This window comes from Ursus maritimus, unplaced genomic scaffold (genome assembly GCF_017311325.1).
Source record: "Ursus maritimus isolate PB19 unplaced genomic scaffold, ASM1731132v1 scaffold_12, whole genome shotgun sequence".
Taxonomy (NCBI): domain Eukaryota; kingdom Metazoa; phylum Chordata; class Mammalia; order Carnivora; family Ursidae; genus Ursus; species Ursus maritimus.
The window spans coordinates 67,918,578-67,944,125 of record NW_024423564.1 but is presented as its reverse complement, the minus strand read 5'-3'; the positions used below and the strand labels follow the sequence as shown (position 1 = coordinate 67,944,125).

At 41.5% G+C, this 25,548-nt stretch overlaps 1 protein-coding gene across 2 annotated transcripts in view; it reads left to right on the top strand.

The window, feature by feature from the left end:
* The first annotated feature begins 1,675 nt into the window (after positions 1-1,675).
* The window catches only part of LOC103670771 (nuclear autoantigenic sperm protein), a 39,601-nt gene continuing 15,728 nt past the window's right edge, over positions 1,676-25,548 (top strand). The window contains exons 1-2 of one of the 2 annotated variants that reach the window (XM_040627352.1): positions 1,676-1,894; positions 24,033-24,083. In XM_040627352.1, the coding sequence (XP_040483286.1) occupies positions 1,836-1,894; positions 24,033-24,083 (110 nt within the window). In that variant the 5' untranslated portion in view covers positions 1,676-1,835. The remainder of the gene's footprint in view (positions 1,895-24,032; positions 24,084-25,548) is intronic. The other variant, XM_008699279.2, reaches the window with a different exon arrangement.

Below are 25,548 nucleotides of genomic sequence, written 5' to 3'. Positions count from 1 at the left end.
GACTGAGAGCACAAGCAGAGGGAGCAGGAGAGGGAGAAGCAGGCTCCTCACTGAGCAGGGAGCCCTCCGTCAGTTTCTATCCCAGGACCCCAGGATCACTACCCCAGCCAAAGGCAGACGTCCAACCACTGAGCAACCAAGGCAACCCTAATATCTATTTTAAAATCTATTTTTCATACAGCCGGTTTCCTCAAACTCAGAGAGCATGTATTTTGTCCTTAGGCCCTAGTACAAACATTTCGCCTTCTGGTTTCTCTGTGAATATTAGTTTAACAGATGAGTGGGTCACACAAGGTACTAGACTGGATTTCTCAGGCCCTAGCCCTGGCTGCAAGGCCACTGAAGAGATCTCCCCCTCCCCAAACCAACCCTCCAGTCACGTTATCAGACAGTGGTAGCCATTTAATGACTGCTTAACATGAGCCAGGTACAGTGCTGATTGTTGAAACAAGCATTTCCTCTAATTCTCACAATATCCTTAAGGGGTGAACACTAACATTGTCCTCATTTTACATCAATCTTAAAAGATTACATGACTTGGTTCAGGTCACCCAGCTAATAACGGGGATCCCACATCTGTTTGCCACAGGAATTGGTATTTCCAGGTCCCGCTCTATGCCCACCAGATTTCAACTTGCCTGACCCTTTACAGACTGGCGGAAGACTCCTTTGCAGGAATATTTCCCAGGGTGTCAAAGCCTGGACAGAAATAAAATCCCTGTTCTGATCACTGTAGGGAAAGCCATGGTCGAAGGCAATGGATGATACTCCAGGTGTGAGAAAGTGCAACCGTTGCAGCCTGCCAGTTATCTTCCACTCTGCCAGTTGTAGGAAATGAGGCACGCTGCTTTCCATAGCCGACTTGTCTTGCAACTTTCTGAACAAGTCACACCTTCCCTGAATCTTGGTTTCTATTTCTACCGAATGGGGCTGATAATCCCGATCTCACCAAAGCATTGTTAAGATTAAATAAAACCGCCAACAGCTTTAAAGTGTCTGAGCTCAGTACTCTGGCACGCACTGGGCAAACGACAAACCGTAGCTCTGAGTGGAGGAAAAGAGCTGGGAGCACCAAACCAGCCAGATTTGGAGTCTGGGTAGGGCCTAAGAGGATGGCGTCAGCGGATTGGGCCAGCTGAAGGGGGCGGGCCCAGAGGGAGGAGCCAGCAGCGTCCCGCCGCAGTACTGACTTTGAATCAAGCGCGGTAGTTTCTGCGGTAGCCAATCCTAGGATGGCATCTTCCTGCGTCAATTGTTGCTGAGGCCCAGAGCCACGAGTCTCTCACCGAAGTCAGTTCTAGCCGTTGCTGCTGTACCCGTGCTCGGTTCTTACGTGTCCATCGGTTAGGACTGAGAGGACGGGCAGAAAGTTTCGGTCATCTACCTGAGTATCAGGACCGGAAAGAGACCCTCGGCTACACGCTCCAAACATGCAGAGCAGCACTAGCTTCCCCTTATGTGGAAGCCGCTGGCCGATGACCAGTCAGGAGTTGTAGTACCAAGATTCCAGTTCTTATGTGACTTGCTAGAGAAGCAGGAAGTTGCTTTTTTGGGGGAAAGCGGGCCAGGGAGGGAAGGTACCCCGCAGAACAAGACGGCAAGGGCGGGGGTGTCCTTGGGCTGGACTGGGGCAGAGTCCTGGCCCTTTAAACTCGAGGGGGAGGATCCGGAAGTGGATGGGCGGGGCAAAGGGCTCTGGTATATAAAGGGGCCCAGCCGCGCGGGGTCTCCAATCTGCCATTTTCTGTCTCTGAATAGGTCTCTGGCGTCCCAAATTCCCTCTGTTTTCCTCACAGACTCTATTCCGCCCGCTGGTCCACCACCTCAGGGGAACGATGGCCGCAGAGTCCACAGCCACTGCCGCCATCACTGCGGAGCTGGTTTCCGCCAACAAGTAAGCGGGACCATGGAGAGCTTGAGGCACTGGCCAGTCCACGGGGAGGGGGTGGTGGACGGGGGCTCCCCGGGAGGGACAGAAGCGTGAGAGGAAAGACTTGCCTCCCACTGACCAGCCGTCGCAGTTCGGGGAGGCCCGGACTGTAGAAACCCACCTTTTGCAGAGAACCTCGCGCATTAGCAGTAACACTAGTCGGCTGGCGCCCCCTGCCCCGCTTTTCGCGGCCGCCATCTTGCCGGGGGCAGCGGCTGCTGCTCTGTCGTCTGCCCCTCTTCTTCCTCCCCCGGCCCGGGGCTATCGGCGAGGAGGCGGGGCCACAGGGCTCCCGTCTGTCTATTCCCCTACTGTCCCCGCACTCCTGGCTCGCGCCTCCAGTGGTGTCCCCAGACAACCCGGGGAAATAAGTAACAGAGATTTGGCGCCAAAAAAAAAAAAAAAAACCTTTGCACGAGGAAGGGAGGCTGGCCCGGTGGGCTGGGGGGCGGGGCCTTCAGGGGGCGGGGCCACGCGCGGGAGCGTTTGCTTTCCTCCGCGGGCTCTGGAGCAGGGGGCGGGGTCCTGAGGAGGCGGGAAAACTCCATTGTTTGGGGCTGTGCGGCTCGCGGAGATTCTCCAACTTCCGCGGTGTGGCGTGGTGAAGCTTTTTTCCCCACCATCTCCTCGCCCATCTGCTCTCAGCTATCTTCGTTCTTAGGCCTGTGGTGGAGAGCATAGTGACTCTTTAGGCTTCGGGAGTGCTGGCGAGAGACTTGGCTGCTTCGGAGGGATTTTATCGGGACGCAAAGCATCTTCACTAGCGCTGCGTGGAACTCCGCTTACTTCTAGCAGTCTTTGGTTGCTAGGTAGATGGGCGGTAGTATGCGCGAAGTGTATTAGGAGGGCTGAGTAGAAACGATTGTTTTGAAAGCGCCATAATGCTTGTCAGACGTAAGGTATTAAACAGTGAAAGGGAACACTTAGTTAATAAGAGGAAGCAAGTGCTGTTTCCATTTAGTGGGTCAGACTTTCCAATCATCCCTTTTTTTTAGGGGCCTGGTTTTATTTTTTCCCTCTGTACTTTAGAAGTTAGCTTCCTCCACTATAAAGAGAAAAGCTGCTGTGAGGTCTTAGGATTGGTTTGTAGACTTACACGCTGATGATGTTCGTACTTTCACAGTTACTAGAGAATTACGTACCTCTACCTGTGCTACCTACCACTTTCTGATTCTTTTCCCTGTTGGATTTAGGTTGAGCAGTGGTTCACAAACCACCCTCAGGATCATGTGGGAACTCTTAGAAAATACAATTTTAGTTGCAGGCTTCGGTTACAGACTCATTATGCATTGATTTGATAGGACAGGGATAGCTTGAGCTTTGAGAGTCGTGTGGTATCTTTTTTCTTTTCTTTTTTTTTAAAGGAGCTCCTTGTTTGAGACTGGTGCTCAGGAGACCTTTTTATGGTGCGCTAGACAACTCTAGCAATCTATTCCACTTAGAGGGATCCTTACCCTCTCAACCCTTAATAAAAGTATTAAGGGTTTGGTTTGGTTTTGAGATAAAATTACGCAACGAATATGGATTGCAGATTATCAGATTTTATCTGTGTATAGCTAAAGTTAAGTTAGTGGTGGACTAGTCTCCAGCTTCCTGGCAGGTCATACGCTGAGAAAGTACTCATGTACCTCCAGGAAGGAAAATAAACCATTAAGCTCCTCCTACCATAAGTTGCAAACTAAAACCCAGCAATTGTATCTATTAAGTGCTTTTTTGAATGTTTTTACTTGATTCACATGAGTTTGTTATGAAGTAGTTATCTTCCTTTTATAGGTAAGAAAAATCAAGATTAGAGTGGTGAAATAATTTCCAAATTCATAAGTGGCACAGTCTGGGTTAAACCCCAGTATTTCATTTTTATACTTTCCATTACCCATGAAAAAGCTTACTTTGAGAGTAAATTACGTGAAAACCTAATTAGCTAGTCTGAGGGAACGGTAAAGATGGCATTTCTCAGTAAAGTAAGTTAGTGAGGTATTCAGAGGTAAAGTGTCTAAGGTGTTTTAGGGGGAGGGCAAAGAAAATGACTTGTTTAGGGGCTCCTGGGTGGCTCAGTCATTTACACGTCTGCTTTTGGCTCAGGCCCTGGGATGGAGCCCTGTATCGGGCTGCCTGCTCCGAGGGGAGCCTACTTCTCCCTCTGCAGGTACTCTCTCAAATAAATAAATCAAATCTTAAAAAAAAAAAAAAAAAGAAGAACAAGAAAATGACTTGTTTAGGTGCCCTTGTTTAGGTGCTCCGTTGGTTAAGTGTCTGCCTTTCGGTCAGGTCGTGATCCCAGGGTTCTGGGATTGAGTCTCCCTTTGGTTCCCTGCTCAGTGGGGAGTCTGCTTCTCCCTCGCCCATTGCCCCTCCCCCACCGCTCATGCTCCCTCGCTCACTCTCTCTTGCTTTCAAATAATAAAAAAATGACTTGTTTAGATTTTCATCTGATGCACTTTATAATTTTGATATAACCACTGAAAGAATAAAAACGTGTATAACTTTAAAACCAGTAGGGAGAAAAAATGGAAGGAGAAATAAACCTCAGTTGAGTTTGATACCAACCTCATTGCTTAAGTAGAGTGATGTTGGACCACAATTTTGTCAGCTGTAAAAAGCTTCCATTTGTCCTCTCTTCCCTCATGCCATTTAAACATTACTAAATGTAATCAGTGACTTAAGTGTTAAATCAGTCTTTGTCCTTATTACTTTTCTAACTAGTTTTTAATCTTATATTACAAAAGATAAAGAATATAACTGTGGAAGGAGTAAAGAAAGCTCATGAAGGAGTCTTATGTAATGCACTGAATTTTGACTTAGCTGTTGTCTAATTTGTGCACTGCTTATTTGTTGCTTGAGAAGAGACTTATCAAAATAAAAATAAGTGGTTTAACTCAATAATCTTAAAGTTCTGGGTTTGTCATTTCTATTTCCACAAGTGGTTTGTTTCCTCTATGTTGGTGTAGGGGTTATGTTAGTGCTTAGTATTTTGCTGTTTAAAATAAGATTAATAACTTCTTGTGAGTTAGCTCCATGGATTTATGATGAATTAATGTTATAATTATTTGTGTGAAATTTTAGCCAGAATACCTGAGTACCTATTTTTCAGTGAGGTGGAGGAGTTAAGTTATAAGTTAGGTATTAGCTCAAGTGTGTAAGTGGGAAAAGAGTCCCTCTGGTGGATCTGGGGGGGGACAAAAAACTATTAGAAGATTGTTTTAGATGAATTTTTAAAAAAATATTTATTTGACAGCAGGAGAGCACAAGCAAGGGGAGTGGCAGAGGGAGAGGGAGAGGGAGAAGCCGAGCAGGGAGCCCAATGTGGGGCTCGATCCCAGGACCCTGGGATCATGACCTCAGCTGAAGACAGTTGCTCAACCAACTGAGCCACCCAGGTTCCCTTAGATGAATTTTTTTTTTTTAAAGATTTTATTTATTTATTCGACAGAGAGAGACAGCCAGCGAGAGAGGGAACACAAGCAGGGGGAGTGGAGAGGAAGAAGCAGGCTCACAGCGGAAGAGCCTGACGTGGGGCTCGATCCCATAACGCCGGGATCACGCCCTGAGCCGAAGGCAGACGCTTAACCGCTGTGCCACCCAGGCGCCCCCCCCTTAGATGAATTGTTATTTGGTAATCTCAAGGTGCTTTTTTGAGGTCAGGGCAAAAAAATAAATGGAATAAATGTGTTGAAATTATTTCTCAATAAGGAGTATGACCTTGTACTTTTTTTTTTTTTTTAAGATTTTATTTATTTGAGAGAGAGAGAGTGTGCCCATTGATTGGGAGGAGTGGGAGAAGCAGACTGCTGATGGGGAGCCCGACAGGGAGCTCCATCCCAGGACCCTGAGAGCGTGACCGGAGCGAATAATAAATCTTTCAAAAAAATTTTTTTAAGAACTATCTAAAATTTAAAAAGCAGGGATCTACAATCAATTAAATACTTTTGAATAATCAAGACCTAACTTCCAGGGGCGCCTGGGTGGCTCAGTCGTTAAGCGTCTGCCTTCAGCTCAGGGCGTGATCCCAGAGTCCTGGGATCGAGCCCAGCATTGGGCTCCAGCCCCGCCTTGGGCTCCATGCTTTCCTGGGAGCCTGCTTCTTCCTCTCCCACTCCCCCTGCTTGTGTTCCCTCTCTCGCTGGCTGTATCTCTCTGTCAAATACATAAATAAAATCTTAAAAAAAAAAAAAAAGACCTAACTTCCAGAGCGCCTGGGTGGGTCAGTCGATTGAGTGGCTGACTCTTGATTTTGGCTCAGGTCATGATCTTGGGGTCCTGGGATCGAGCCCTGCATCAGGCTCCCCACTCAGTGGGAAGTGTACTTCAGAATCTCTCTCTCCATCTCCCTCTGTCCGCCCCTCCCCACTCACTGTCTCACTGCATCTGAAAAAAGGAGAGGTAAAGTTTAATGTAGTCTTGTCTATTTTCGCTTTTGTTGTCTCTGCTTTTGGTGTCCTATCCAAGACCAAGTCCAATGTCATGGAGCTTTTATCTTATGCTTTCTTTCAGGAATTTTAGTTCAGGCCTTGTATTTAGGTGTTTAATCCATTTTCAGCCCAGTTTTGTATATGGTGTAAGATAAGGGTCCAAATTCATTCTTCTGCATCAGCATATCCAGTTTTCCCAGCACCATTTGTTGAAGACTGTCCTTTCCTCGTGAAGTGGTCTTGGCATCCTTATCAAAGATCATCTGACCCCATGTGAGGATTTACTTCAGGGCTTTCTACTCTGTTAATTGGTCTATTTGCCTGTATGCCAGTTGCCACAGTTTTCATTACTGTAGCTTTGTAATGTTTTGAAATCAGGAAGGAGGCCCTCCAACTTTGCTCTTTTTAAAAACTGCTTTGGCTTTTTGGGATCCCTTGAGATTATCCTTATAAATTGTAGGATAAATTTTCTATTTTTGCAAAAAATGCCACTGAAATTTTGATATTCATTGTGTTGCATCTGTAAATCTCTTTGGTAGTATGGACATCTTTTTTTTTTTTTTTTTTTAAGATTTTTGTTTTATTTGTCAGAGCGAGAGAGCACAAGCAGGGGGAGCAGCAGGCAGAGGGTGAAGGAGGCTCCCCACTGAGCAAGAAGCCCTCCTCGGGACTTGATCCCAGGACCCTGGGATCATGACCTGAGCAGAAGGCAGACACTTAACCAACTGAGCCAACCCAGGCATCCCTGAACATTTTTTTTTTTTTTTAAGATTTTTTTACCTGAGGGGCACCTGGGTGGCTCAGTCAGTAGAGGATACAACTCTTGATCTCAGGGTTTTAAGTTCGAGCCCCATGTTGCGTATAGAGATTACATAAAAATAAAACCTTAAACAAAACTTTGCAGAATTCATTTATTCTAACAGTTTTTTGTGTAGTCTTTAGGGTGGACCTTATTTAAAAAAAATTTTTTTTTAAGATTTATTTGAGGGAGAGACAGAGACAGAAAGAGGGCATGCCTGCAGGGGGAGGGGCAGAAGGAGAGGGAGACATAAGCAGACTCCCCACTAAGTGCAGAACCGCATGCAGTGCTCATCTCATGAACCTGAGATCGTGACCTGAGCCGAAAACAAGAGTCAGATGCTCAGTCAAGCCACCCAGGCGCCCTTATTTTATTTATTTTTAAAGTTTTTAATTCCAAAAAAATAAAAATAAAAAATTTAATTCCATTATAGTTAATACACAGTGTTGTATTAGTTTCAGGTGTGTAATACAGTGATTCAACAATTCTGTACATTGCTCAGTGCTCATCATGGTAAACGTACTTTTTCTTTTTTCTTTAAGTAGGCTCCAGGCCCAGCATGGGGCTTGAATTCACAACCCCAAGACCAAGAGTCCCATGGTCTACAACTGAGCCAGCCAGGTGCCCATGATAACTGTACTTTTAATCCTCTTCATCTATTTCACCCATCAACCCACACCTACCTTCCCTCTGGTACCATTAGTTTGTTCTCTATAGTTAAAGAGTCTGTGTTTTGGTTTGTACTTCTCTTTAATTAAATTGAGTGGACTTCATTCTTTAAAGTGGTAAGTGAAGAATTTCTGAACATGTATATAATCAGCATTATCAAGGTTAATGGTATGTGATGATGAGTTAATTGTCTTAGAGTACAAGGTCAGGGGTGCCTGGGTGGCCCAGTCAGTTAATCGTCTGATTAATTAAAAAAAAAAAAAAGATGTTCAGGGATGCCTGGGTGGCTCAGTTGGTTAAGCGTCTGCCTTCTGCTCAGGTCATGATCCCAGGGTCCTGGGATCAAGTCCCGAGGAGGGCTTCTTGCTCAGCAGGGAGCCTCTTTTACCCTCTGCCTGCTGCTCCCCCTGCTTGTGCTCTCTCGCTCTGACAAATAAAAAATAAATAAAACAAAATAAAAATAGAAATGACAAACCCAGAACTTTAAGATTATTGAGTTAAACCACTTATTTTTATTTTATTTATTTAACAGGAAGAGAGAGAGCATAAGCAGGGGAAGTGGCAGGCAGAGGGAGAGGGAGAAGCAGATTCCTGCTGAGCAGGGAGCTCCACACAGGGCTTGATCCCAGGACCCTGGGATCATAACCTGAGCCACCCAGGCGCCACTAGACTGTTTGTTGTTTTTTAGGAATAATTCTTTAAGGTAAAAGTACAAGGCAAGTCATTAAATTTAAAACAAAAATGACCTGCCTGTTTTTCAGTATATTTTATTGAAGTATAACATACTACAAAACGCACAAATGGAAAACGTACAGCTAAGTGAGTTTTCACAGGGGAAAATTAGAAACAAAACGCTATGGAACCCAGAAACCTCCCTTTTAATCACATTACTCCCTTCAAAGATAGCTCTTCTGACTTATAATGGATTAGTTTTGTCAGTTTTTGAACTTTATATAATTGGAATTATACCGTAAGTAGTAATGTGTAGTTGCTTATACTCAACATTATGAGAATCATCCACATTACATGTTTTAGTGATTTTTTTGTGCTGTATAGTGCTTCACTGTATGAATATACCATACTTCATCCATTCTATCATAGGTGGACATTACTTTATCCATTCTGTCATAGGTGGACATTGAGCTAACATTTATTTTTGTAAGGGTCACTTAAAACTTTGTAGGGAGGGTGATAGATGATGATCAAAATGATTAGGTGTCTGGAAAACTGCGTTCTGTTTCTGGTGGCTATAGTGGGGGAGATTCTACAAGTTAACTAAGATTCATTGCCTTTTTTTTTTTTTTTTTTTTTAAAGATTTTATTTATTCATTTGACACAGAGAGAGCACAAGCAGGGGGAGCTGCAGGCAGGAAGAGAGAGGGAAGCAGGCTCCTGCTGAGCAGGGAGCTGGATGCGGGGCTTGATCCCAGGCTACTGGGATCATGACCTGAGCTGAAGGCAGATACTTAACCAAGACTGAGCCACTCAGGTGCCCCTGAAATTTGTTCTTTTTTTTTTTTTTTTTTTTTTTAAGATTTTATTTATTTATTTGACAGAGACAGCCAGAGAGAGAGGGAACACAAGCAGAGGGAGTAGGAGAGGAAGAAGCAGGCTCCTAGTGGAGGAGCCTGATGCGGGGCTCCATCCTATAATGCCGGGATCACGCCCTGAGCTGAAGGCAGACACTTAACGACTGAGCCACCCAGGCGCCCCGTAGAGGGTTTATGTTAAAAAAATATCGTGAAGATAATAATTGGAGATTTGCTTCCCAACCAACCTCCGTATCTAGTTGTCCGGCAGCAACTACCCATTTGGTCTCTTGGTGCTTCCTCTTTTTTCCCCTCAGATAGCAGTCTCCTCTGCATTTAAACATCCTAAAATGGATGCATTTAAAAACCATTTCTCCATCATATATCTCTGTTTAGCTACTGTTTTTGCTTCACTTCATAGTCAAACTTCTTTAGAGAACAGTATGCCTTCCTAGATCCCCTTTTCTTCTGTTTGCTTAACCATTTAGCAAATGTATTTAATATATATTTAATGTGTTAGGTTTTAGAGATAAGAAGATGAATTCAGTCTCAGTTTCTGGTCATCAGATACATAATCTAATAGGGCACACATTTGTTCAGCTTGTATCAGTCTGGCTTCTTTCCCTTCATGCCATCTGAACAACATTGCTAAAAGTAATCATTGATTGTATGCTAAATTAGTTCTTACTCTTAGTTTTCTAATTAGTTCTTAACCTTTTTCCTGCATTTGATACCAGTCACTCCCTCCTAATTTTGTTTTCCTTTGCTCTTACCTCCATTTCTTCCTATCTGTTTGTTAGTGATTGCTATCAATTCATTATATGTCAAACATTGAATGAAGTGCTTTGTGAACTTTAATTTTCTTTTTCTTTTTAAGGATTTTCTTTATTTGACACAGAGAGAAAGAGAGAGAGAGAGACAGTGAGAGGGAACAAAGCAGGGGGAGTGGGAGAGGGAGAAGCAGGCTTCCCGCTGAGCAGGGAGCCCAATGTGGGGCTCAGTCCCAGGACCCTAAGCCGAAGGCAGATGCTTAATGACTGAGCCGCCCAGGCACCCCTCGTTTGATTTTCGAAAGAAATCCTGTGAGATAGGTTCTATTAATTATGGTTGGTGAAACTGAGGCACCTCACAAAGGGCAAAGTCACTTGCCCTAATGCTACCCTAGTGATTCAGGATTGGTCACTTATTTTAACAATACTGATTAGGTGCCAGGACTTGAGCTTGGTGCTAGGATACAGCTAGAATAAAATGGATGTGATTTTTTTCCTTAGAGCTTAATCTTGGGTAATACAGAAAGTCAATAGGCAATTGAAGTATAGTATGAAATGGGATGGTGTCATATATGTTACCAAATCACCTGTGTAATTAAGTTTAATTTCTCTGTAAAATAGGAGCGTTGCCATCTGCCACAAGGTTTGTGAGAGGATTAAATGAAAACGAATAGGTACGGCATGTGTTATGTTTGGCAGTCAGATGTTTGCTTTGAATTCCCTTTTGAAAGTTAACCATTTAGTTTTTCATAAGCACCTCCGAATCAATATCTAAGTCCCCCAATTTTCACCTTATTTTGGTTGGATAGCACTCAGGTTTCCCAACCCCAGAAATGAAAATTCTGGACTCTTTCCTTTTCTAGTTTTCAAACAGTCACCACTATTCAGTGGTGTGGTATTCTATAACAGGGCTTAGAAATGTTAAGTCTAGAGGGCCAAGTAGGAATGAGTGAAGTGATTGTAGAAAATTCTCCTCCCTTAAAGTGAGTGGTCACTATTTAACTTCAGCTGATTGTGTGAGAAGGTGGGGCCATATTGGCAGGTATCTGATTTTTTAAAAAATATTTTAATTATTTTTTTGAATAGAAAATACATTCCTGATTTTAAATCCAGAATGTTGGTTATATAGTGAAATGTCCTTCTACCCCTTATTTCCTGGTCATTTTTCTTCTCAGAGTGAACCACTGTTAGGAATGTATTATGTATTCCTCAGTGACAACCTTATGCGTATAGAAGCAAACAGTATGTAGTTACTAATTCTACATTTGTTGTATAAATGGTAGCCTACTTGACACATTTCTGAGCATTTAGCAATATATCTTGGAGACCGTTCCTTATCAGGGTACAGTTTCCTTAATTTTTTTTATGGCTGCCTTGTGTTCTAGTCTGTGGCTATCTCCACAAATTCCCTACTGATAGACATGTGAGTTTCCAGGACTGTGTTTTTATAAATAGTGCTACAGTGAATAGCCTTGTAAATAAACGATGGATGTATCTGGAGGGTAAATTTCTTTCTTTTTTTTTTACTTAAAAAATCTTAATTCCAGTATAATTAACATACAGTTTTCTATTAGTTTCAGGTATACAGTGTAGTGATTCAACAATTCTGTACATTACTCAGTGCTTATCACGATTAGCGTACTTACTCTTAATCCCCTTCACCTATTTTACCCATCTTCCCACTCACCTCCCCTCTGGTAACCAGTTTGTTCTCTAAGTTAAGTGTCTGGTTTTTTGTCTCTTTTTCCTTTGTTCATTTGTTTCTTAAATTCCACATATGAGTGGAATATGGTATTTTTTTCTGGTTTATTTCACTTAGCATTTAACATGTTCTCCAAGTAATTCTCAGGTTGAAGTTTGAGAACCACTGCTTTAATCCATCTCTTCTTCAGACTATACTAGTAATACCTTAGTTCAGGCCCCTTTTACTTGTCTAGGCCACAAACAGTGAAAGTAAATTTATCACTGGTGAATGCTTCACAATGTTATATATATTTTTAAGGTATTTTTTAAAAAAGATCCTGGCCCATGTGCATGGACCGGTGTGGCTGTGTCTCGGGCACTGCAGGGAAGCAGCACACTGTGGTGTCCTGGCACCATTCAGGTTGTGCCAGTGGGCTGAGTGTTAAGAGCAAACCTGTACAGGGAAGAAAAAAAAATTTTATTTATTTGAGAGAGAGGGAGAGAGAGCACGCCCGTGTGAGAGAGAGCACGCAGGCGTGAGAGCTGGAGGGAGAGGAAGAGGAAGAGAGAATCTGAAGCAGAGCCTGACACTGGGCCTGAACATGACCTGAGCTGAAACCAAGAGTTGGCCGCTTATCCGACTGAGCCACTCAGGAGCCCCTACAAATGTTATTTTTATAATGTTATTATGGATTTTTTTTGTTTCTAATTTTATCTGCTTCAAAATATCTTTCATACTACAGTTAGAGTATATAAAAATAAATTTGATCATGTTAACACCTTCAGTGACTCACTTCAGAATAAAAATTTAAAGTCTTAGGTGGCATTAAAACAAAATAATCTGGCTCCTGTATACCCGTCCAGCCTTGCTCCTTTGTTACATCTTCTTTTTTTTTTTTTTTTTTAAAGATTTTATTTATTTATTCGACAGAGACAGAGACAGCCAGCGAGAGAGGGAACACAAGCAGGGGGAGTGGGAGAGGAAGAAGCAGGCTCATAGCAGAGGAGCCTGATGTGGGGCTCGATCCCACAACGCCGGGATCACGCCCTGAGCCGAAGGCAGATGCCTAACCGCTGTGCCACCCAGGCGCCCCCCTTTGTTACATCTTCTGATGGAAAGTGGGACAAGGAAAGTTAGAAGGATAAAGTCCAGTTCTTGGAATTTACATTACAGTTTAAGGATGTGTTCTCCAAATTAGGGAAGAATTAAGCTTTAATGATATAGAGATGGACAGTATGACAGTTGCCTTATTTATGAAATATTTTTAAACATTAGGATTTTTATTTTTTAAAGATTTTATTTGTTTGACAGAGTGCACAGCAGGAGGAGTGGCAGGCAGAGGGAGAGGGAGAAGCGAGCTTTCCCCTGAGCCCGGAGCCCGATGGAGGGCTCGATCCCAGGACCCTGGGATCATGACCTGAGCCAAAGGCAGACGCTTAACTGACTCAGCCACCTAGGCACCCCTAAAGATTAGGATTTTTTAAAATGAGATATAATTGACAGTAGTTTCAGGTGTGCAACATAATGATCCAGTATTTGTATATATACTGCTAAATGATTGCCACAATAAGTCCGGATATGACTTTTTTTTCCAGTTTAAACTAGCTCTTACAAAATGGACAATGTGTTTAAAAGATTCCTGCTTAGAAATGGTGAATTGAAGGTGATAATGCAAGCATAAACAAATAGCAAGAAAATAGCAGAATTGACACTTCTGTTTATAGCTTGTACTGCCAGCTCTAACAGACCCATTAGGAGGATAAAAACAATGGCTGTCAGTAGTAAACCCACTAGCAGATATCTGAAAGTAAACAATCTGTTCAAGATAAAGTTGATTTTTGTTTTTTGTTTTTAAAGTAATAAGCTCTGTGCCCAGCATGGGGCTTGAACTTACCACCTGGAGATCAGGAGTTGTATGCTCTGCCACCTGAGCCAGCCAGGTGCCCTAAGATAAAGTTGATATTTTAACAGAAAGTAACTGCTTTTCAAAAGAAACCTGCTATGGAGAAAGCTTATTTAAAAACCAGTTATTTAGGGGCGCCTGGGTGGCACAGCGGTTAAGCGTCTGCCTTCGGCTCAGGGCGTGATCCCGGTGTTCTGGGATCGAGCCCCACATCAGGCTCCTCTGCTATGAGCCTGCTTCTTCCTCTCCCACTCTCCCTGCTTGTGTTCCCTCTCTCGCTGGCTGTCCCTATCTCTGTCAAATAAATAAATAAAATCTTTAAAAAAAAAAAAAACAAAAAAAACCCCAGTTAATTAGAAATGTTTCTGTATGTGATTTTATTGCTAAATTATTTAGAAATGTTTCCGTCTGTGATTTTACTGCTAAAATATTTATATGTTAATAACTTTGGGAATGCTTGTTTTTGCTTCTAAAATCTTTAAAACACCTATAATTTGATTCACTTTTCAGTTTGTAGTAAAAAGAAATGTGCAGCTGTCCACCAGAATATATACAGAGCAATGTTCACATCAGCTGTCATAATTGCTAAAAACTAGAAATGATCCAAATGTTCATTACAGTTCAAAAGACCAGATTAAAAAAATAAAAGAATGTTACACATTTGCCCTCATTTACCATTGTCAATGCTTTTTATTTACGTAGATCCAAATTTCTCCCTGGTATTACTTTCCTTGTGCCAAGATTTCCTTTTTTTAAAAGTTTTTTTTAATTAAAGAACTCATTTATTTTTTTGTCAGAGCACAAGCAGGGAAACTGGGGAGCAGCAGGCAGAGGGAGAAGCAGGGAGCCCGATGTGGGACTTGATCCTAGGTCCCTGCAGTCATGACCTGAGCCTAAGGCAGATCCTTAGCTGAGCCAGCCAGATGTTTCTCTTTGTCTAGATTTCCTTTAACATTTTTTCTCATAATTGCCTATTGGTGGCGAATCCTCTCTTTAATAGGAAAGAAGAGGATTTATTTCTTATAATTGAAGCTTTAACTTCATCAGCTTTAGAATAGGTTGATGATTCTTTCAGTATTTTAAAAATACTGCTTTACTGTCTTCTGACTTGCATTGTTTATAACGAGGTTGGCTATCATTGTTATATTTGTTACTATGATTTTACTGTAAGTATCTTTTTTTCCTTTGCCTGATTTTATATCTTTTTTTTTTTAAGATTTTATTTATTTATTTGACAGAGATAGACAGCCAGTGAGAGAGGGAACACTGGCAGGGGAGGTGGGAGAGGAAGAAGCAGGCTCCCAGCTGAGGAGCCTGATGTGGGACTCGATCGCAGGACCCTGGGATCACGCCCTGAGCCGAAGGCAGAGGCTCAACGACTGAGCCACCCAGGCACCCCCCCTTTTTTTTTTCTTTTTTAAAGTAGTCTTGCCCAACATGGGGCTTGAACTCACCACCCTGAGATCAAGAGTCAGGTGCTCTGCTCACTGCTCACTGAGCCAGCCAGGCACCCCTGTGGTTTTTTATCTATCATTGGTTTTCAGCCACTTGACATTAAATACTTTGGTGTGTTTCTCTTCATGTTTCTTTTGCTTGGGGTTTGTTGATTTTTGGATCTGTGGCTTTATGCTTCTCATCAAAATTGGCAAGTTCTCTGCCATCGTTCATTTTTAAAATTTATTGTTTATTGTTTCTGTGGTGTTTGTTTTTGCCATCATTTCATTTTTTTTAAAAAAACTTTTATTTATTTGAGGGGGGAAGAGCACGAGCAGGCAGGAAGAGAGGGAGAAGCAGATTGCGCACTGAGCAGGAAGCCCGATGCAGGGCTTGATCCCAGGACTCTGGGATAATGACCTGAGCCAAAGGCAGACACTTAACAGACTGACAGACTGAGCCACCCAGTTGCCCCTCTTTTTTTTTTTTTTTTTAAGATTTTATTTATTTATTTGAGAGAGAGAGCATGTGAGCATGAGCAGGGGGAGAGGGAGAAGCAGACTCCCCACCAAGCAGGGAGCCCAATGTGGGGCCAGACCCCAGGACCTTGGGACCACAACTCGAGCCCAGATGTTTAACCAGCTGAGCCACCCCAGTGCCTCTGCTATCATTTCTTTAAATATTTTCCTCTATTCCTTTAAATACTTCCTTTCCCACCTCTATCCCTGCAGGGACTCCAGTCCACATGTATGTTAGTCTGCTTAGTGTTTCATACTCATGAAGTTCTATTTTTTAAAAAAACTTATTTTAGAGAGAGAGGAGGGGAATGGCAGAGGGAAAGGGAGAACCTCAAGCAGACTCCACGCTGAGTGTGGAGCCTTAGGCAGGGCTCAGTCTCATGACCCTGAGATCATGACCTGAGTTGGAATCAAGAATCCATTGCTTTACTGACAGAGCCATCCAGGCACCCTGAAGTTCAGTTTGGTTTTTTTTTTTTTTTTAAGATTTTGTTTATTTATTTGAGAGAAGAGAGAGGGAGAGAAAGAACGAGCCAGGGGAGGGGCAGAGAAGCAGGCTCCCCGCTGATCAGGGAGCCTGTTGTTGGGACTTGATCCCAGGACTCAGGGATCATGACCTGTGCGGAAGGCAGACACTTAACCGACTGAGCCACCCAGGCGCCCTCTATTTTTGTTTTTATCTCATTTGTTTCCCTTCTCTCAGATCAGTGTCCTGTGCTGCTAGCTGTTCAGTGTTTGAAAACTGATGTTTCATGTTCCTGTTCATATTCTTGGCCTTTTTTTTTTTTTTTTTTTTTTTTTTTTTGGGGGGGGGGGGGAATGCTGTTTGAGGTGGGAGGGTGAATCTGGTACCTGTTAACTTCCATCATGGCTAATAGTGAAAGTTGCATAGTACAACCCCTCATCTATGTGGGGTATAAAACATTTTGTGTATTTTTGTTGCCACTGGAGTGCCTCAGTATTTGTAGCATGTATATACACATTTACGTGTGTTTTTAGTGCTTATTTTATTTGGACATTTGTGTTACTCCCACATTGCATGGTCCGTAGACTAGTATTGGTGATCTGTAAACTAACATTGGTTTGTGAACTGTTTGTTACTGGTCTACAAAGAGGTAAGTATAAAAATTTGGAGTAAGCGTTATTTAATAAAAATTCATCTGCTGGGGTGCCTGGCTGGCTCCATTGGTAGAGCGTGTGACTCTTGTTCTTGGGTTTGTGAGTTCGAGCCCCATGTTGGGTGTAAGGATTACTTTAAAAAAAAATAAACAGCAAGGCATGATTGTTTAAAAAAAAAACAAAAAACATCTGTTGTACACTAGAAATAAAAAATCTGGTCCTTTAACCACAGGTAATTTGAGAAGCTTGTGTTAGAATCTGGCCAAAGTAAATCCTTAGTGAAGCTATTTGAACATAACTGGCTATGACAGAAATTGTTTGTAATAAGGATCCAAGGCCATCATTCCAGATTTCTGGGCAGTTTATTTGCTTTCTTACCTGTATCTAGAAGTACTGCCTTTTAAACTGTGCCTCATCCCTATGGCTTTAGCAATGACGTCTCTGTTTATTTTCAGCTGAGTTTTTCCCCCATTCCTTGGGTTTTCATCAAACTTGTTGACCAATATAATATTCACAAAAGGATTAGGAGTTGAAAGCAAAGAGTTTGGATTCTGCTGAAAGTAACTGACAACTTAAAAAAAAATTTTTTTTTGGTCTTTAAAGCATGTTCTAGGACTGAGACTCCAGTACAGTTAATCCTTACCTGTCATTTAATCTCTTCTGTCTTTCTCTGTGCTTCTGAACAAGCTGTCCCCTCTGCTTTTTTTATTTATTATTTTTAGTGATCTCTATACCCAAGGTGAGGCTTGAACTCACGACCCCGGAGATCAAGAGTCCCTTGCTCTACCGACTGAGCCAGCCAGATACCCCCCGACCCCTTTGCTTTTTTAACTGTTCGGTTGGAGACTGTCTCCAGTGCACACAGGAGGTACTAAAATTAAAATGTCTATTAGATTTAAATATTGAATTGAGTAAGCTATTTTTTCTTTTTATTTTATTTTTAAATTTTTAATTATTAACATATAATGTATTATTTGTTTCAGGGGTATAGGTCTGTGATTCATCAGTCTTCTATAATACACAGTGCTCCCCACGATATATACCTTCTCCAGCGTCCATCACCCAGCCACCCTATCCCTCCCAGCCTCCTCCAATCCAGAAACGCTCAGTTTGTTTCCTGAGATTAAGAGTCTTATGGTTTGTCTCCCTCTCTGGTTTCTTCTTGTTTCGTTTTTTCCTCTCTTCCCCTATGATCCTCTGCCTTGTTTCTCAAATTCCACATTATCAGTGAGATCATATAATTGTCTTTCTCTGCCTGACTTATTTCACTTTTGCATAATACCCTCTAGTTCCATCTACATTGTTGCAAATGGCAAGATGTCAGTTTTTGATGGCTGTATAATATTCCATTATACACACACGCCCCCCCCCCCTTCATTATCCATCTGTTGGTGGTCATCTGGGCTCTTTCCATAGTTTGGCTATTGTGGACATTGCTGTTGTATAAATATTGGGGTGCACGTGCCCCTTCAGATTACTACATTTGTGTCTTTGGGGCAAATACCCAGTAGTGCAGTTGCTGGGTTGTAGGATGGCTCTATTTTCAACTTTCTGAGGAATTTCCATACTGTTTTCCAGAGTGGCTGCGCCAGCTTGCTTTCCCACCAACACTGTAGGAGGTTTCCCCTTTCTCCGCATCCTCGCCAACATCTGTCGTTTCCTGACTTGTTATCTTAGCCATTCTGCCTGGTGTGAGGTGGTATCTCATTGTGGTTTTGATTTGTATTTCCCTGATGCTGAGTGATGTTGAGCAATTTTTCATGTGTCTGTTGGCCATTTGGATGTCGTCTTGGCAGAAATGTCCCTTTACGTCTTCTGCCCATTTCTTGATCAGATTGTTTTTTGGGTGTTGAGTTTGATAAGTTCTTTATAGGTTTTGGATACTAGCCCTTTATCTGATATGTCATTTGCAAATATCTTCTCCCATTCTGTTGGTTGTCTTGACTGGTTTCCTTTGCTGTGCAGAAGCTTTTTATCTTGATGAAGTCCTAATAGTTCATTTTTACCGTTACTTCCCTTGCCTTTGGCAATGTGTCTGGGAAGAAGTTGCTGCGGCCGAGGTCACAGAGGTTGCTGCCTGGGTTCTCCTCTAGCATTTTGGTGGATTCCTGTCTCACATTTAGGTCTTTCATCCATTTTGAGTCTTTTTTTGTATATGGTGTAAGGAAATGGTCCAGTTTCATTCTTCTGCATGTGGCTGTCAAATTTTCCCAACACCATTTGTTGAAGAGACTGTCTTTTTTCCATTGGATATTCTTTCCTGCTTTGTCAAAGATTAGTTGCCCATAGAGTTGAGGGTCTATTTCTGGGTTCTCTATTCTGTTCAATTGATCGATGTGTCTATCTTTGTGCCAGTACCTTACTATCTTGAGGATTACAGCTTTGTAATAGAGCTTGAAGTCCAGAATTGTGATGCCACCAGCTTTGGTGTTCTTTTTCAGCATTCCTCTGGCTATTCAGGGTCTTTTCTGGTTCCATACAAAGTTTAGGATTATTTGTTCCATTTCTGTGAAAAAAGTTGATGGTATTTTGATAGGGATTGCATAGAATGTGTAGATTGCTCTAGGTGACATAGACATTTTCACAATACTTGTTCTTCCAGTCCATGAGCATGGAATGTTTTTCCATTTCCTTGTGTCTTCCTCAGTTTTTTTCTTGAGCATTCTGTAGTTTTCTGAGTACAGATCCTTTGCCTCTTTGGTTAGATTTATTCCTAGGTAGTTTATGGTTTTGGTGCAATTGTAAATGGAATCGATTCCTTAATTTCTCTTTCTTCTGTCTCGTTGTTGGGGTTTAGAAATGCAACTGATTTCTGTGCATTGATTTTATATCCTGCCACTTTACTGAATTCCTGTATGAGTTCTAGCAGTTTTGGGGTGCAGACTTTTGGGTTTTCCACATAAAGTATCATATCATCTGCAGAGAGTGAGAGTTCTGGCTTCTTTGCCGATTCAGATGCCTTTTATTTCTTTTTGTTGTCCGATTGCTGAGGCTAGGACTTCTAGTACTACGTTGAACAGCAGTGGTGATAGTGGACATCTCTGCTGTGTTCCTGACCTTAGGGGAAAAGCTCTCAGTTTTTCCCCATTGAGAATGATGTTCGCCGTGGGTTTTTCATGGATGGCTTTTATGATATTGAGGTATGTACCCTCTCTCCTTACACTGTGAAGAGTTTTAATCAAGAAAGGATGCTGTACATTGTCAAATGTTTTTTCTGCATCTGTTGAGAGGATCATGTGGTTCTTGTCCTTTCTTAATGTAGTGTATCACATTGATTGATTTGCAGATGTTGATCCATCCTTGCAGTCCAGGAATAAATCCCACTTGTTCATGGTGAATAATCCTTCTAAAGTACTGTTGGATTCTATTGGCTAGTATTTTGGCGAGAATTTTTGCATCCATGTTCATCAGGGATATTGGTCTATAATTCTTCTTTTGGTGGGGTCTTTGTCTGGTTTTGGAATCAGTGTAATGCTGGCCTCATCAAATGAGTTTGGAAGTTTCCCTTCTATTTCAATTTTTTTGGAACAGTTTCAGAAGAATAGGTATTAATTCTTCTTTAAATGTTTGGTAGAATTCCCCTGGGAAGCCATCTGGCCCTGGCTCTTGTTTGTTGGGAGATTTTTGATTACTGCTTCAATTTCCTTGCTGATTATAGGTCTGTTCAGGTTTTCTGTTTCTTTCTAGTTTAGTTTTGGTAGTTTCTACGTCTCTAGGAATGCATTCATTTCTTCCAGATTGTCTAATTTGTTGGCATATAGTTGCTCATAATGTGTTCTTATATTTGTTTTTATTTCTTTGGTGTCGGTTGTGATCTGTCTCCTCTTTCATTCATGATTTTTATTTGGGTTGATAAGTCTGGCCAGGGGGTTTATCAGTCTCACTAATTCAAAGAATCAGCTCCTAGTTTTGTTGATTTGTTCTACTGATCTTTTGGTTTCTATTTCATTGATTTCTCCTCTGATCTTTATTATTTCTCTTTTCCTGCTGGATTTAAGCTTTATTTGCTGTTCTTTCTCCAGCTCCTTTAGGTGTAGGGTTAGGTTGTGTATTTGAGACCTTTCTTGTTTCTTGAGAAAGGCTTGTATTGCTATATATTTCCCTCTTAGGACCGCCTTTGCTGCATCCCAAAGATTTTGGACAGTTGTGTTTTCGTTTTCATTTGTTTCCATGAATTTTTAAAAATTTTCTTTAATTTTCTGGTTGACCCATTCATTCTTTAGTAGGATGCTCTTTAGCCTCCATGTACTTGAGTTCTTTCCAACTTTCCTCTTGTGATGGAGTGCGAGTTTCAAAGCATTGTGGTCTGAAAATATGCAGGGAATGATCCCAATCTTTTGGTACCTGTTGAGCCCTGATTTGTGACCCAGGATGTAATCTATTCTGGAGAATGTTCCATGTGCACTAGAGAAGAATGTGTATTCTCTAGCTTTGGGAATGTTCTGAATATACCTGTTGATGTCCATCTGGTCCAGTGTGATCTTTTGCTTAGATGATCTGTCCATTTCAGTGGGGGGGGGGTGTTAAAGTCCCCTAGTGTTGTGTTATTGTCGATGTGTTTCTTTGATTTTGTTATTAATTGGCTGCTCCCATGTTAGGGGCATAAATATTTACAATTGTTAGATCTTCTTGTTGGATAGACCCTTTAAGTATGATGCGGTGTCCTCCTTCATTTCTTACTACAGTCCTTGGTTTAAAATCTAATTTGTCTGATACGAGGATTGCCACCCCAGCTTTCTTTTGATACCATTAACATGATAAATGGTTTTCCACCCCTCACTATAAATCTGAAAGTGTCTTTGTGTTTAAAATGAGTCTCTTGCAGACAGCATATTGATGGGTCTTGCTTTTTTAATCCAGTCTGATACCCTGTGTCTGGTGGGGCATTTAGCCCATTTATGTTCAGGGTAACTACTGAAAGATACGAATTTAGTGCCATTGTATTGCCTGTAAGGTGACTGTTACTGTATATTGTTTCTGTTCCTTTCTGGTCTGTTACTTTTGGGTTCTGTCTTTGCTTAGAGGACCCCTTTCAATATTTTTTGTAGGCCGGTTTGGTGATCACAAATTCTTCTAGTTTCTGTTTGTCCTGGGAGTAAGCTGTTTTTTTCATTGATCATTTGTTTTCAGCCATATTGCATGTGTTACTTATCTCTTCATAAATTCGTTATAGCTAGCTAAACAAGAAGAAAGTCCAGCTGTAGAAAACTAATAGACTCCATTCTGTTTGTGTTGTTGTTAACCTTTTGGAGAGTTCTCAATAGTTGTCTACATAAGAGAGCCCTTTTATCTTCTATAGCTTCTATTCTCATACTTCTAGCATTCTTGCGGTATGTATTGCAGTTCAAAGTAATACTTGGTAGTAAAGTACTTGTAGTGAGGTTTCCCCACTGTACGTGTCTCCATTTCACCTGTTTTGTTTGTTTTTTAAGTAGGCTCTATGTCCAGCGTGAAGCCCAATGCAGGGCTTGAACTCACAACCCTGAGATGAAGACCTGAACTGAAATCAAGAGTCAGACACTTAACTGACTGGGCCACCCAGGCGCCCCTCTCCATTTCACCAGTTAACCACATTCTCAGCTCTCATTTGAGATCTGGCTTGCTTTGAGGACACATTTAGAAATGATATATGTCCTTATCTGGGTATTACCTTTGGGATATATGTGAAAGTGGTGATAGGGCAAGTAAAAATGCCAAGGATTTTTTTTTTTTTTAAGATTTTATTTATTCATTTGAGAGAGAGAGAGCACAAGTGGGAGGCAGAGGGAGAGGCAGACTCCCCACCAAGCAGAGAGCCCCCCAAAATGCCAAGGAATACTAAGTGCATGGGGTCAATCTGTAGGGTTCCCAAATAGTAACTTAAATCAGCCATGTCTTAAAACCTATCTAAAGTACAACTGTATTGTAAAGAAATTGCAAATACAAGTGTATTGTAAATTTTTCTCACGTTATTAACCAATTTAAAAAAAATTTTAGGAAAGATACATTTATTTTAGGGCATGACTGGGGGGAGGGGGAGAGGGAGAGAGAATCCTAGGCAGACTCCCTGATGATCCTGAAGCCTGATGCAGGGCGATGCCATGACCCTGAGATCATGACCCTAGCCAGAATCAAGAGGCAGATGCTGTTGACTGATTGAGCCACCCAGGTTCTCCTTTTTACCAATTTTCAAAATAGTGCAGTGGTTTCCTATCATTCTCCAAAGCTAATTAATAGAGTTCTTTGTTTTTGTTTATATAATTGAGAACTCATTGATTTAAATATATTTGAAGTTTTCATTCATTGTAGTTATTATTTTTGTTGCAAATTGACACTTCCTTTGACCAGTGGAATTTTATTCAGGCTGGCTCTTGAGTGTGCTTTTTAATGTTTTTGTACATTATTATGAAACATGTTAAATTTATAGAAAAGTTGCAAAAATGACATAAAATATTCTGCTTTTTCCTGGATTCCCCATATTGTCTTTATAATTCCTTTTGGCATGACTGTAAGTATATATGACTCTTCATCATATTAGATATAGCTTCATTGCTTTCTAGCATGAAAGCCAAACTCACCTTTGTACTTCTCCTGCCCCGGCTTAGAATCTATTATTTTTCATGGAGTCTTGGTTCCTTTTAGTGGAAAATGGATTTTTAGGAGTATAGTCTGGGTGCCTAGGGGTGGAATACTCATTGCTATTGAGTTGGTCATTATTTCTAAGTCTTCCCAGTAAATACAATTATGAATTTTTTTTTCAAGATTTTATTTATTCACAGCACAAGCAGGGGGAGCAGAGGGAGGGGGAGAAGTAGGCCCCCTGCCAAGCGGGGAGCCCGATGTGGGACTCAATCCCAGGACCCCCGGGACTATGACCTGAGCCGAAGGCAGATGCCCAACTGACTGAGCCATGCAGTCACCCCTGAAATGTTTTAAACATACTTATTAAAACTTTTCAAAACTGAATGTTCTTAGAAATTTTGCTTTTTTTTTTAAAGAACATAAACCTTATTTTTAGTGAGTTTAACAGAATATGAGGTTTTTCAGGAATGCATATGCTACATTATAACAAATACTTCACTCTTTCCACCTGATCATAAGCTCAAAGCTAGGACGCGACCGTCTTGTTCCCTGTAGTATATCTCATGCCTAGCACATAAGCATTTAACAGATATTTGAATGAGTAAAGATTAGCTCTATTATGGCTTTATATTTTTCTTAATTTATTTAATTCTCAGGCTTAAAATAGCCTTCATTTTAATTTTTTTCCCCTTAATTTTTCATTACAGGATTGAAGACGATGCTCCTGCTCCTTCTACCTCTGCAGATAAAGTGGAGAGGTGAGGTTATTTACAGAGTACAGTTAGATTTGTGTCTGGAACGTAAACTAAGAACTGTATAATTTAAGGGCAGTATTATTTTCATTTTATTTATTTATTAAAAGTTTTTATTTATTTAATGGAGCACAAGCAGGGGAGTGGCGGGCAGACAGGAGGGAGAAGCAGACTCCCCACTGAGCAAGGAGCCTGATGAAGGACTCCATCCCAGGGTCCTGGAATCATGACCTGAGCCAAAGGTAGACACTTTACCAACTGAGCCATCCAGGCACCCCAAAGGGCAGTATTATTTTTAATAGATAACAGTTAAGACTGAATATTAAGGTACTTATGTGTAATTTAAAGTATGGAGTCCTGACAACGATGTCTTTAGGTTTTTCACATTTGATTAAAATATTAGAATTGAAGTTACTTAGTTCTGCTCCTTACTTGTTACATGCCTGTCAAATGCTAACCTGTTCTTTCTTTGAATACTTCTACTGATTTAGATCTCTATTTTGTAAGGTGGTCATTTTCAATTTTATGTTATTCTAATTTAAAAGTTTTAAATTTTATGTTGGGCCCACATCTACTTCCACATAACTTCCCCATCTTGATATGACTATGGTTCTTAACCAGAGGCAAGCATGATAGTTAACTGGGATGCCTATCCAAAAGGTAGATTTAATGGGTTGCATCCCTAGAGATTTTACTTGTTAAGCTTGAGATAGAATTCAGGCTTGTGTGTTTTAAAAAGAAAAACAAAAGAAAAACGACTTCCTGATCATTCGTAAGTTCACTTAGGTTGACAGTCACTATTCTAAATTCTCTTTAATCCTTCTGCAGAATATCTGCACGTTTTTATTCATTTTTTAAAATAAATGTGCATATATATATATATGATTTATTCACTGTGAGCACCCCAGTGGGGCGGGGGCAGAGGGAAAGAATCTTTAAACAGACTCCCCACTGAGCAAAGAGCCTGTCTCGGGGCTCGATCCCACAACACGTGAGATCATGACCTAAGCTGAAACCAAGAGTAGTTGGACGGTTAACTGAGCCACCCAGGTGCCCCTGTATAATATATTTTTAAAAAGTCATCTGTACGGCCAATGTGGGCTTAAATTTACAACCCTGAGATCAAGAGTCTCATGCTCTACAGACTTGAGCCAGCTAGGTGCCCCAGTTTTATGGTTTTCAGTAATCCAGGGACGCCTGGGTGGCTCAGTGGGTTAAGGGTCTGCCTTTGGCTCAGGTCATGATCCCAGAGTCCTAGGATCGAGTCCCGCATAGGGCTGCTTGCTCTGTGGGGAGCCTGCTTCTCCCTCTGCCTGTAGCTCCCCCTGCTTTCCTACTTGTGCTCTCTCTCTCTGACAAATAAAAATTAAAAAAAAAAGACTTTTGAAGTTAGTTTTTGTATGTGGTGTGATAATAAGGTTGAGGTTTACTTTTTTGCATGTGGATATCCCATTACTCCAGCACCACTTAT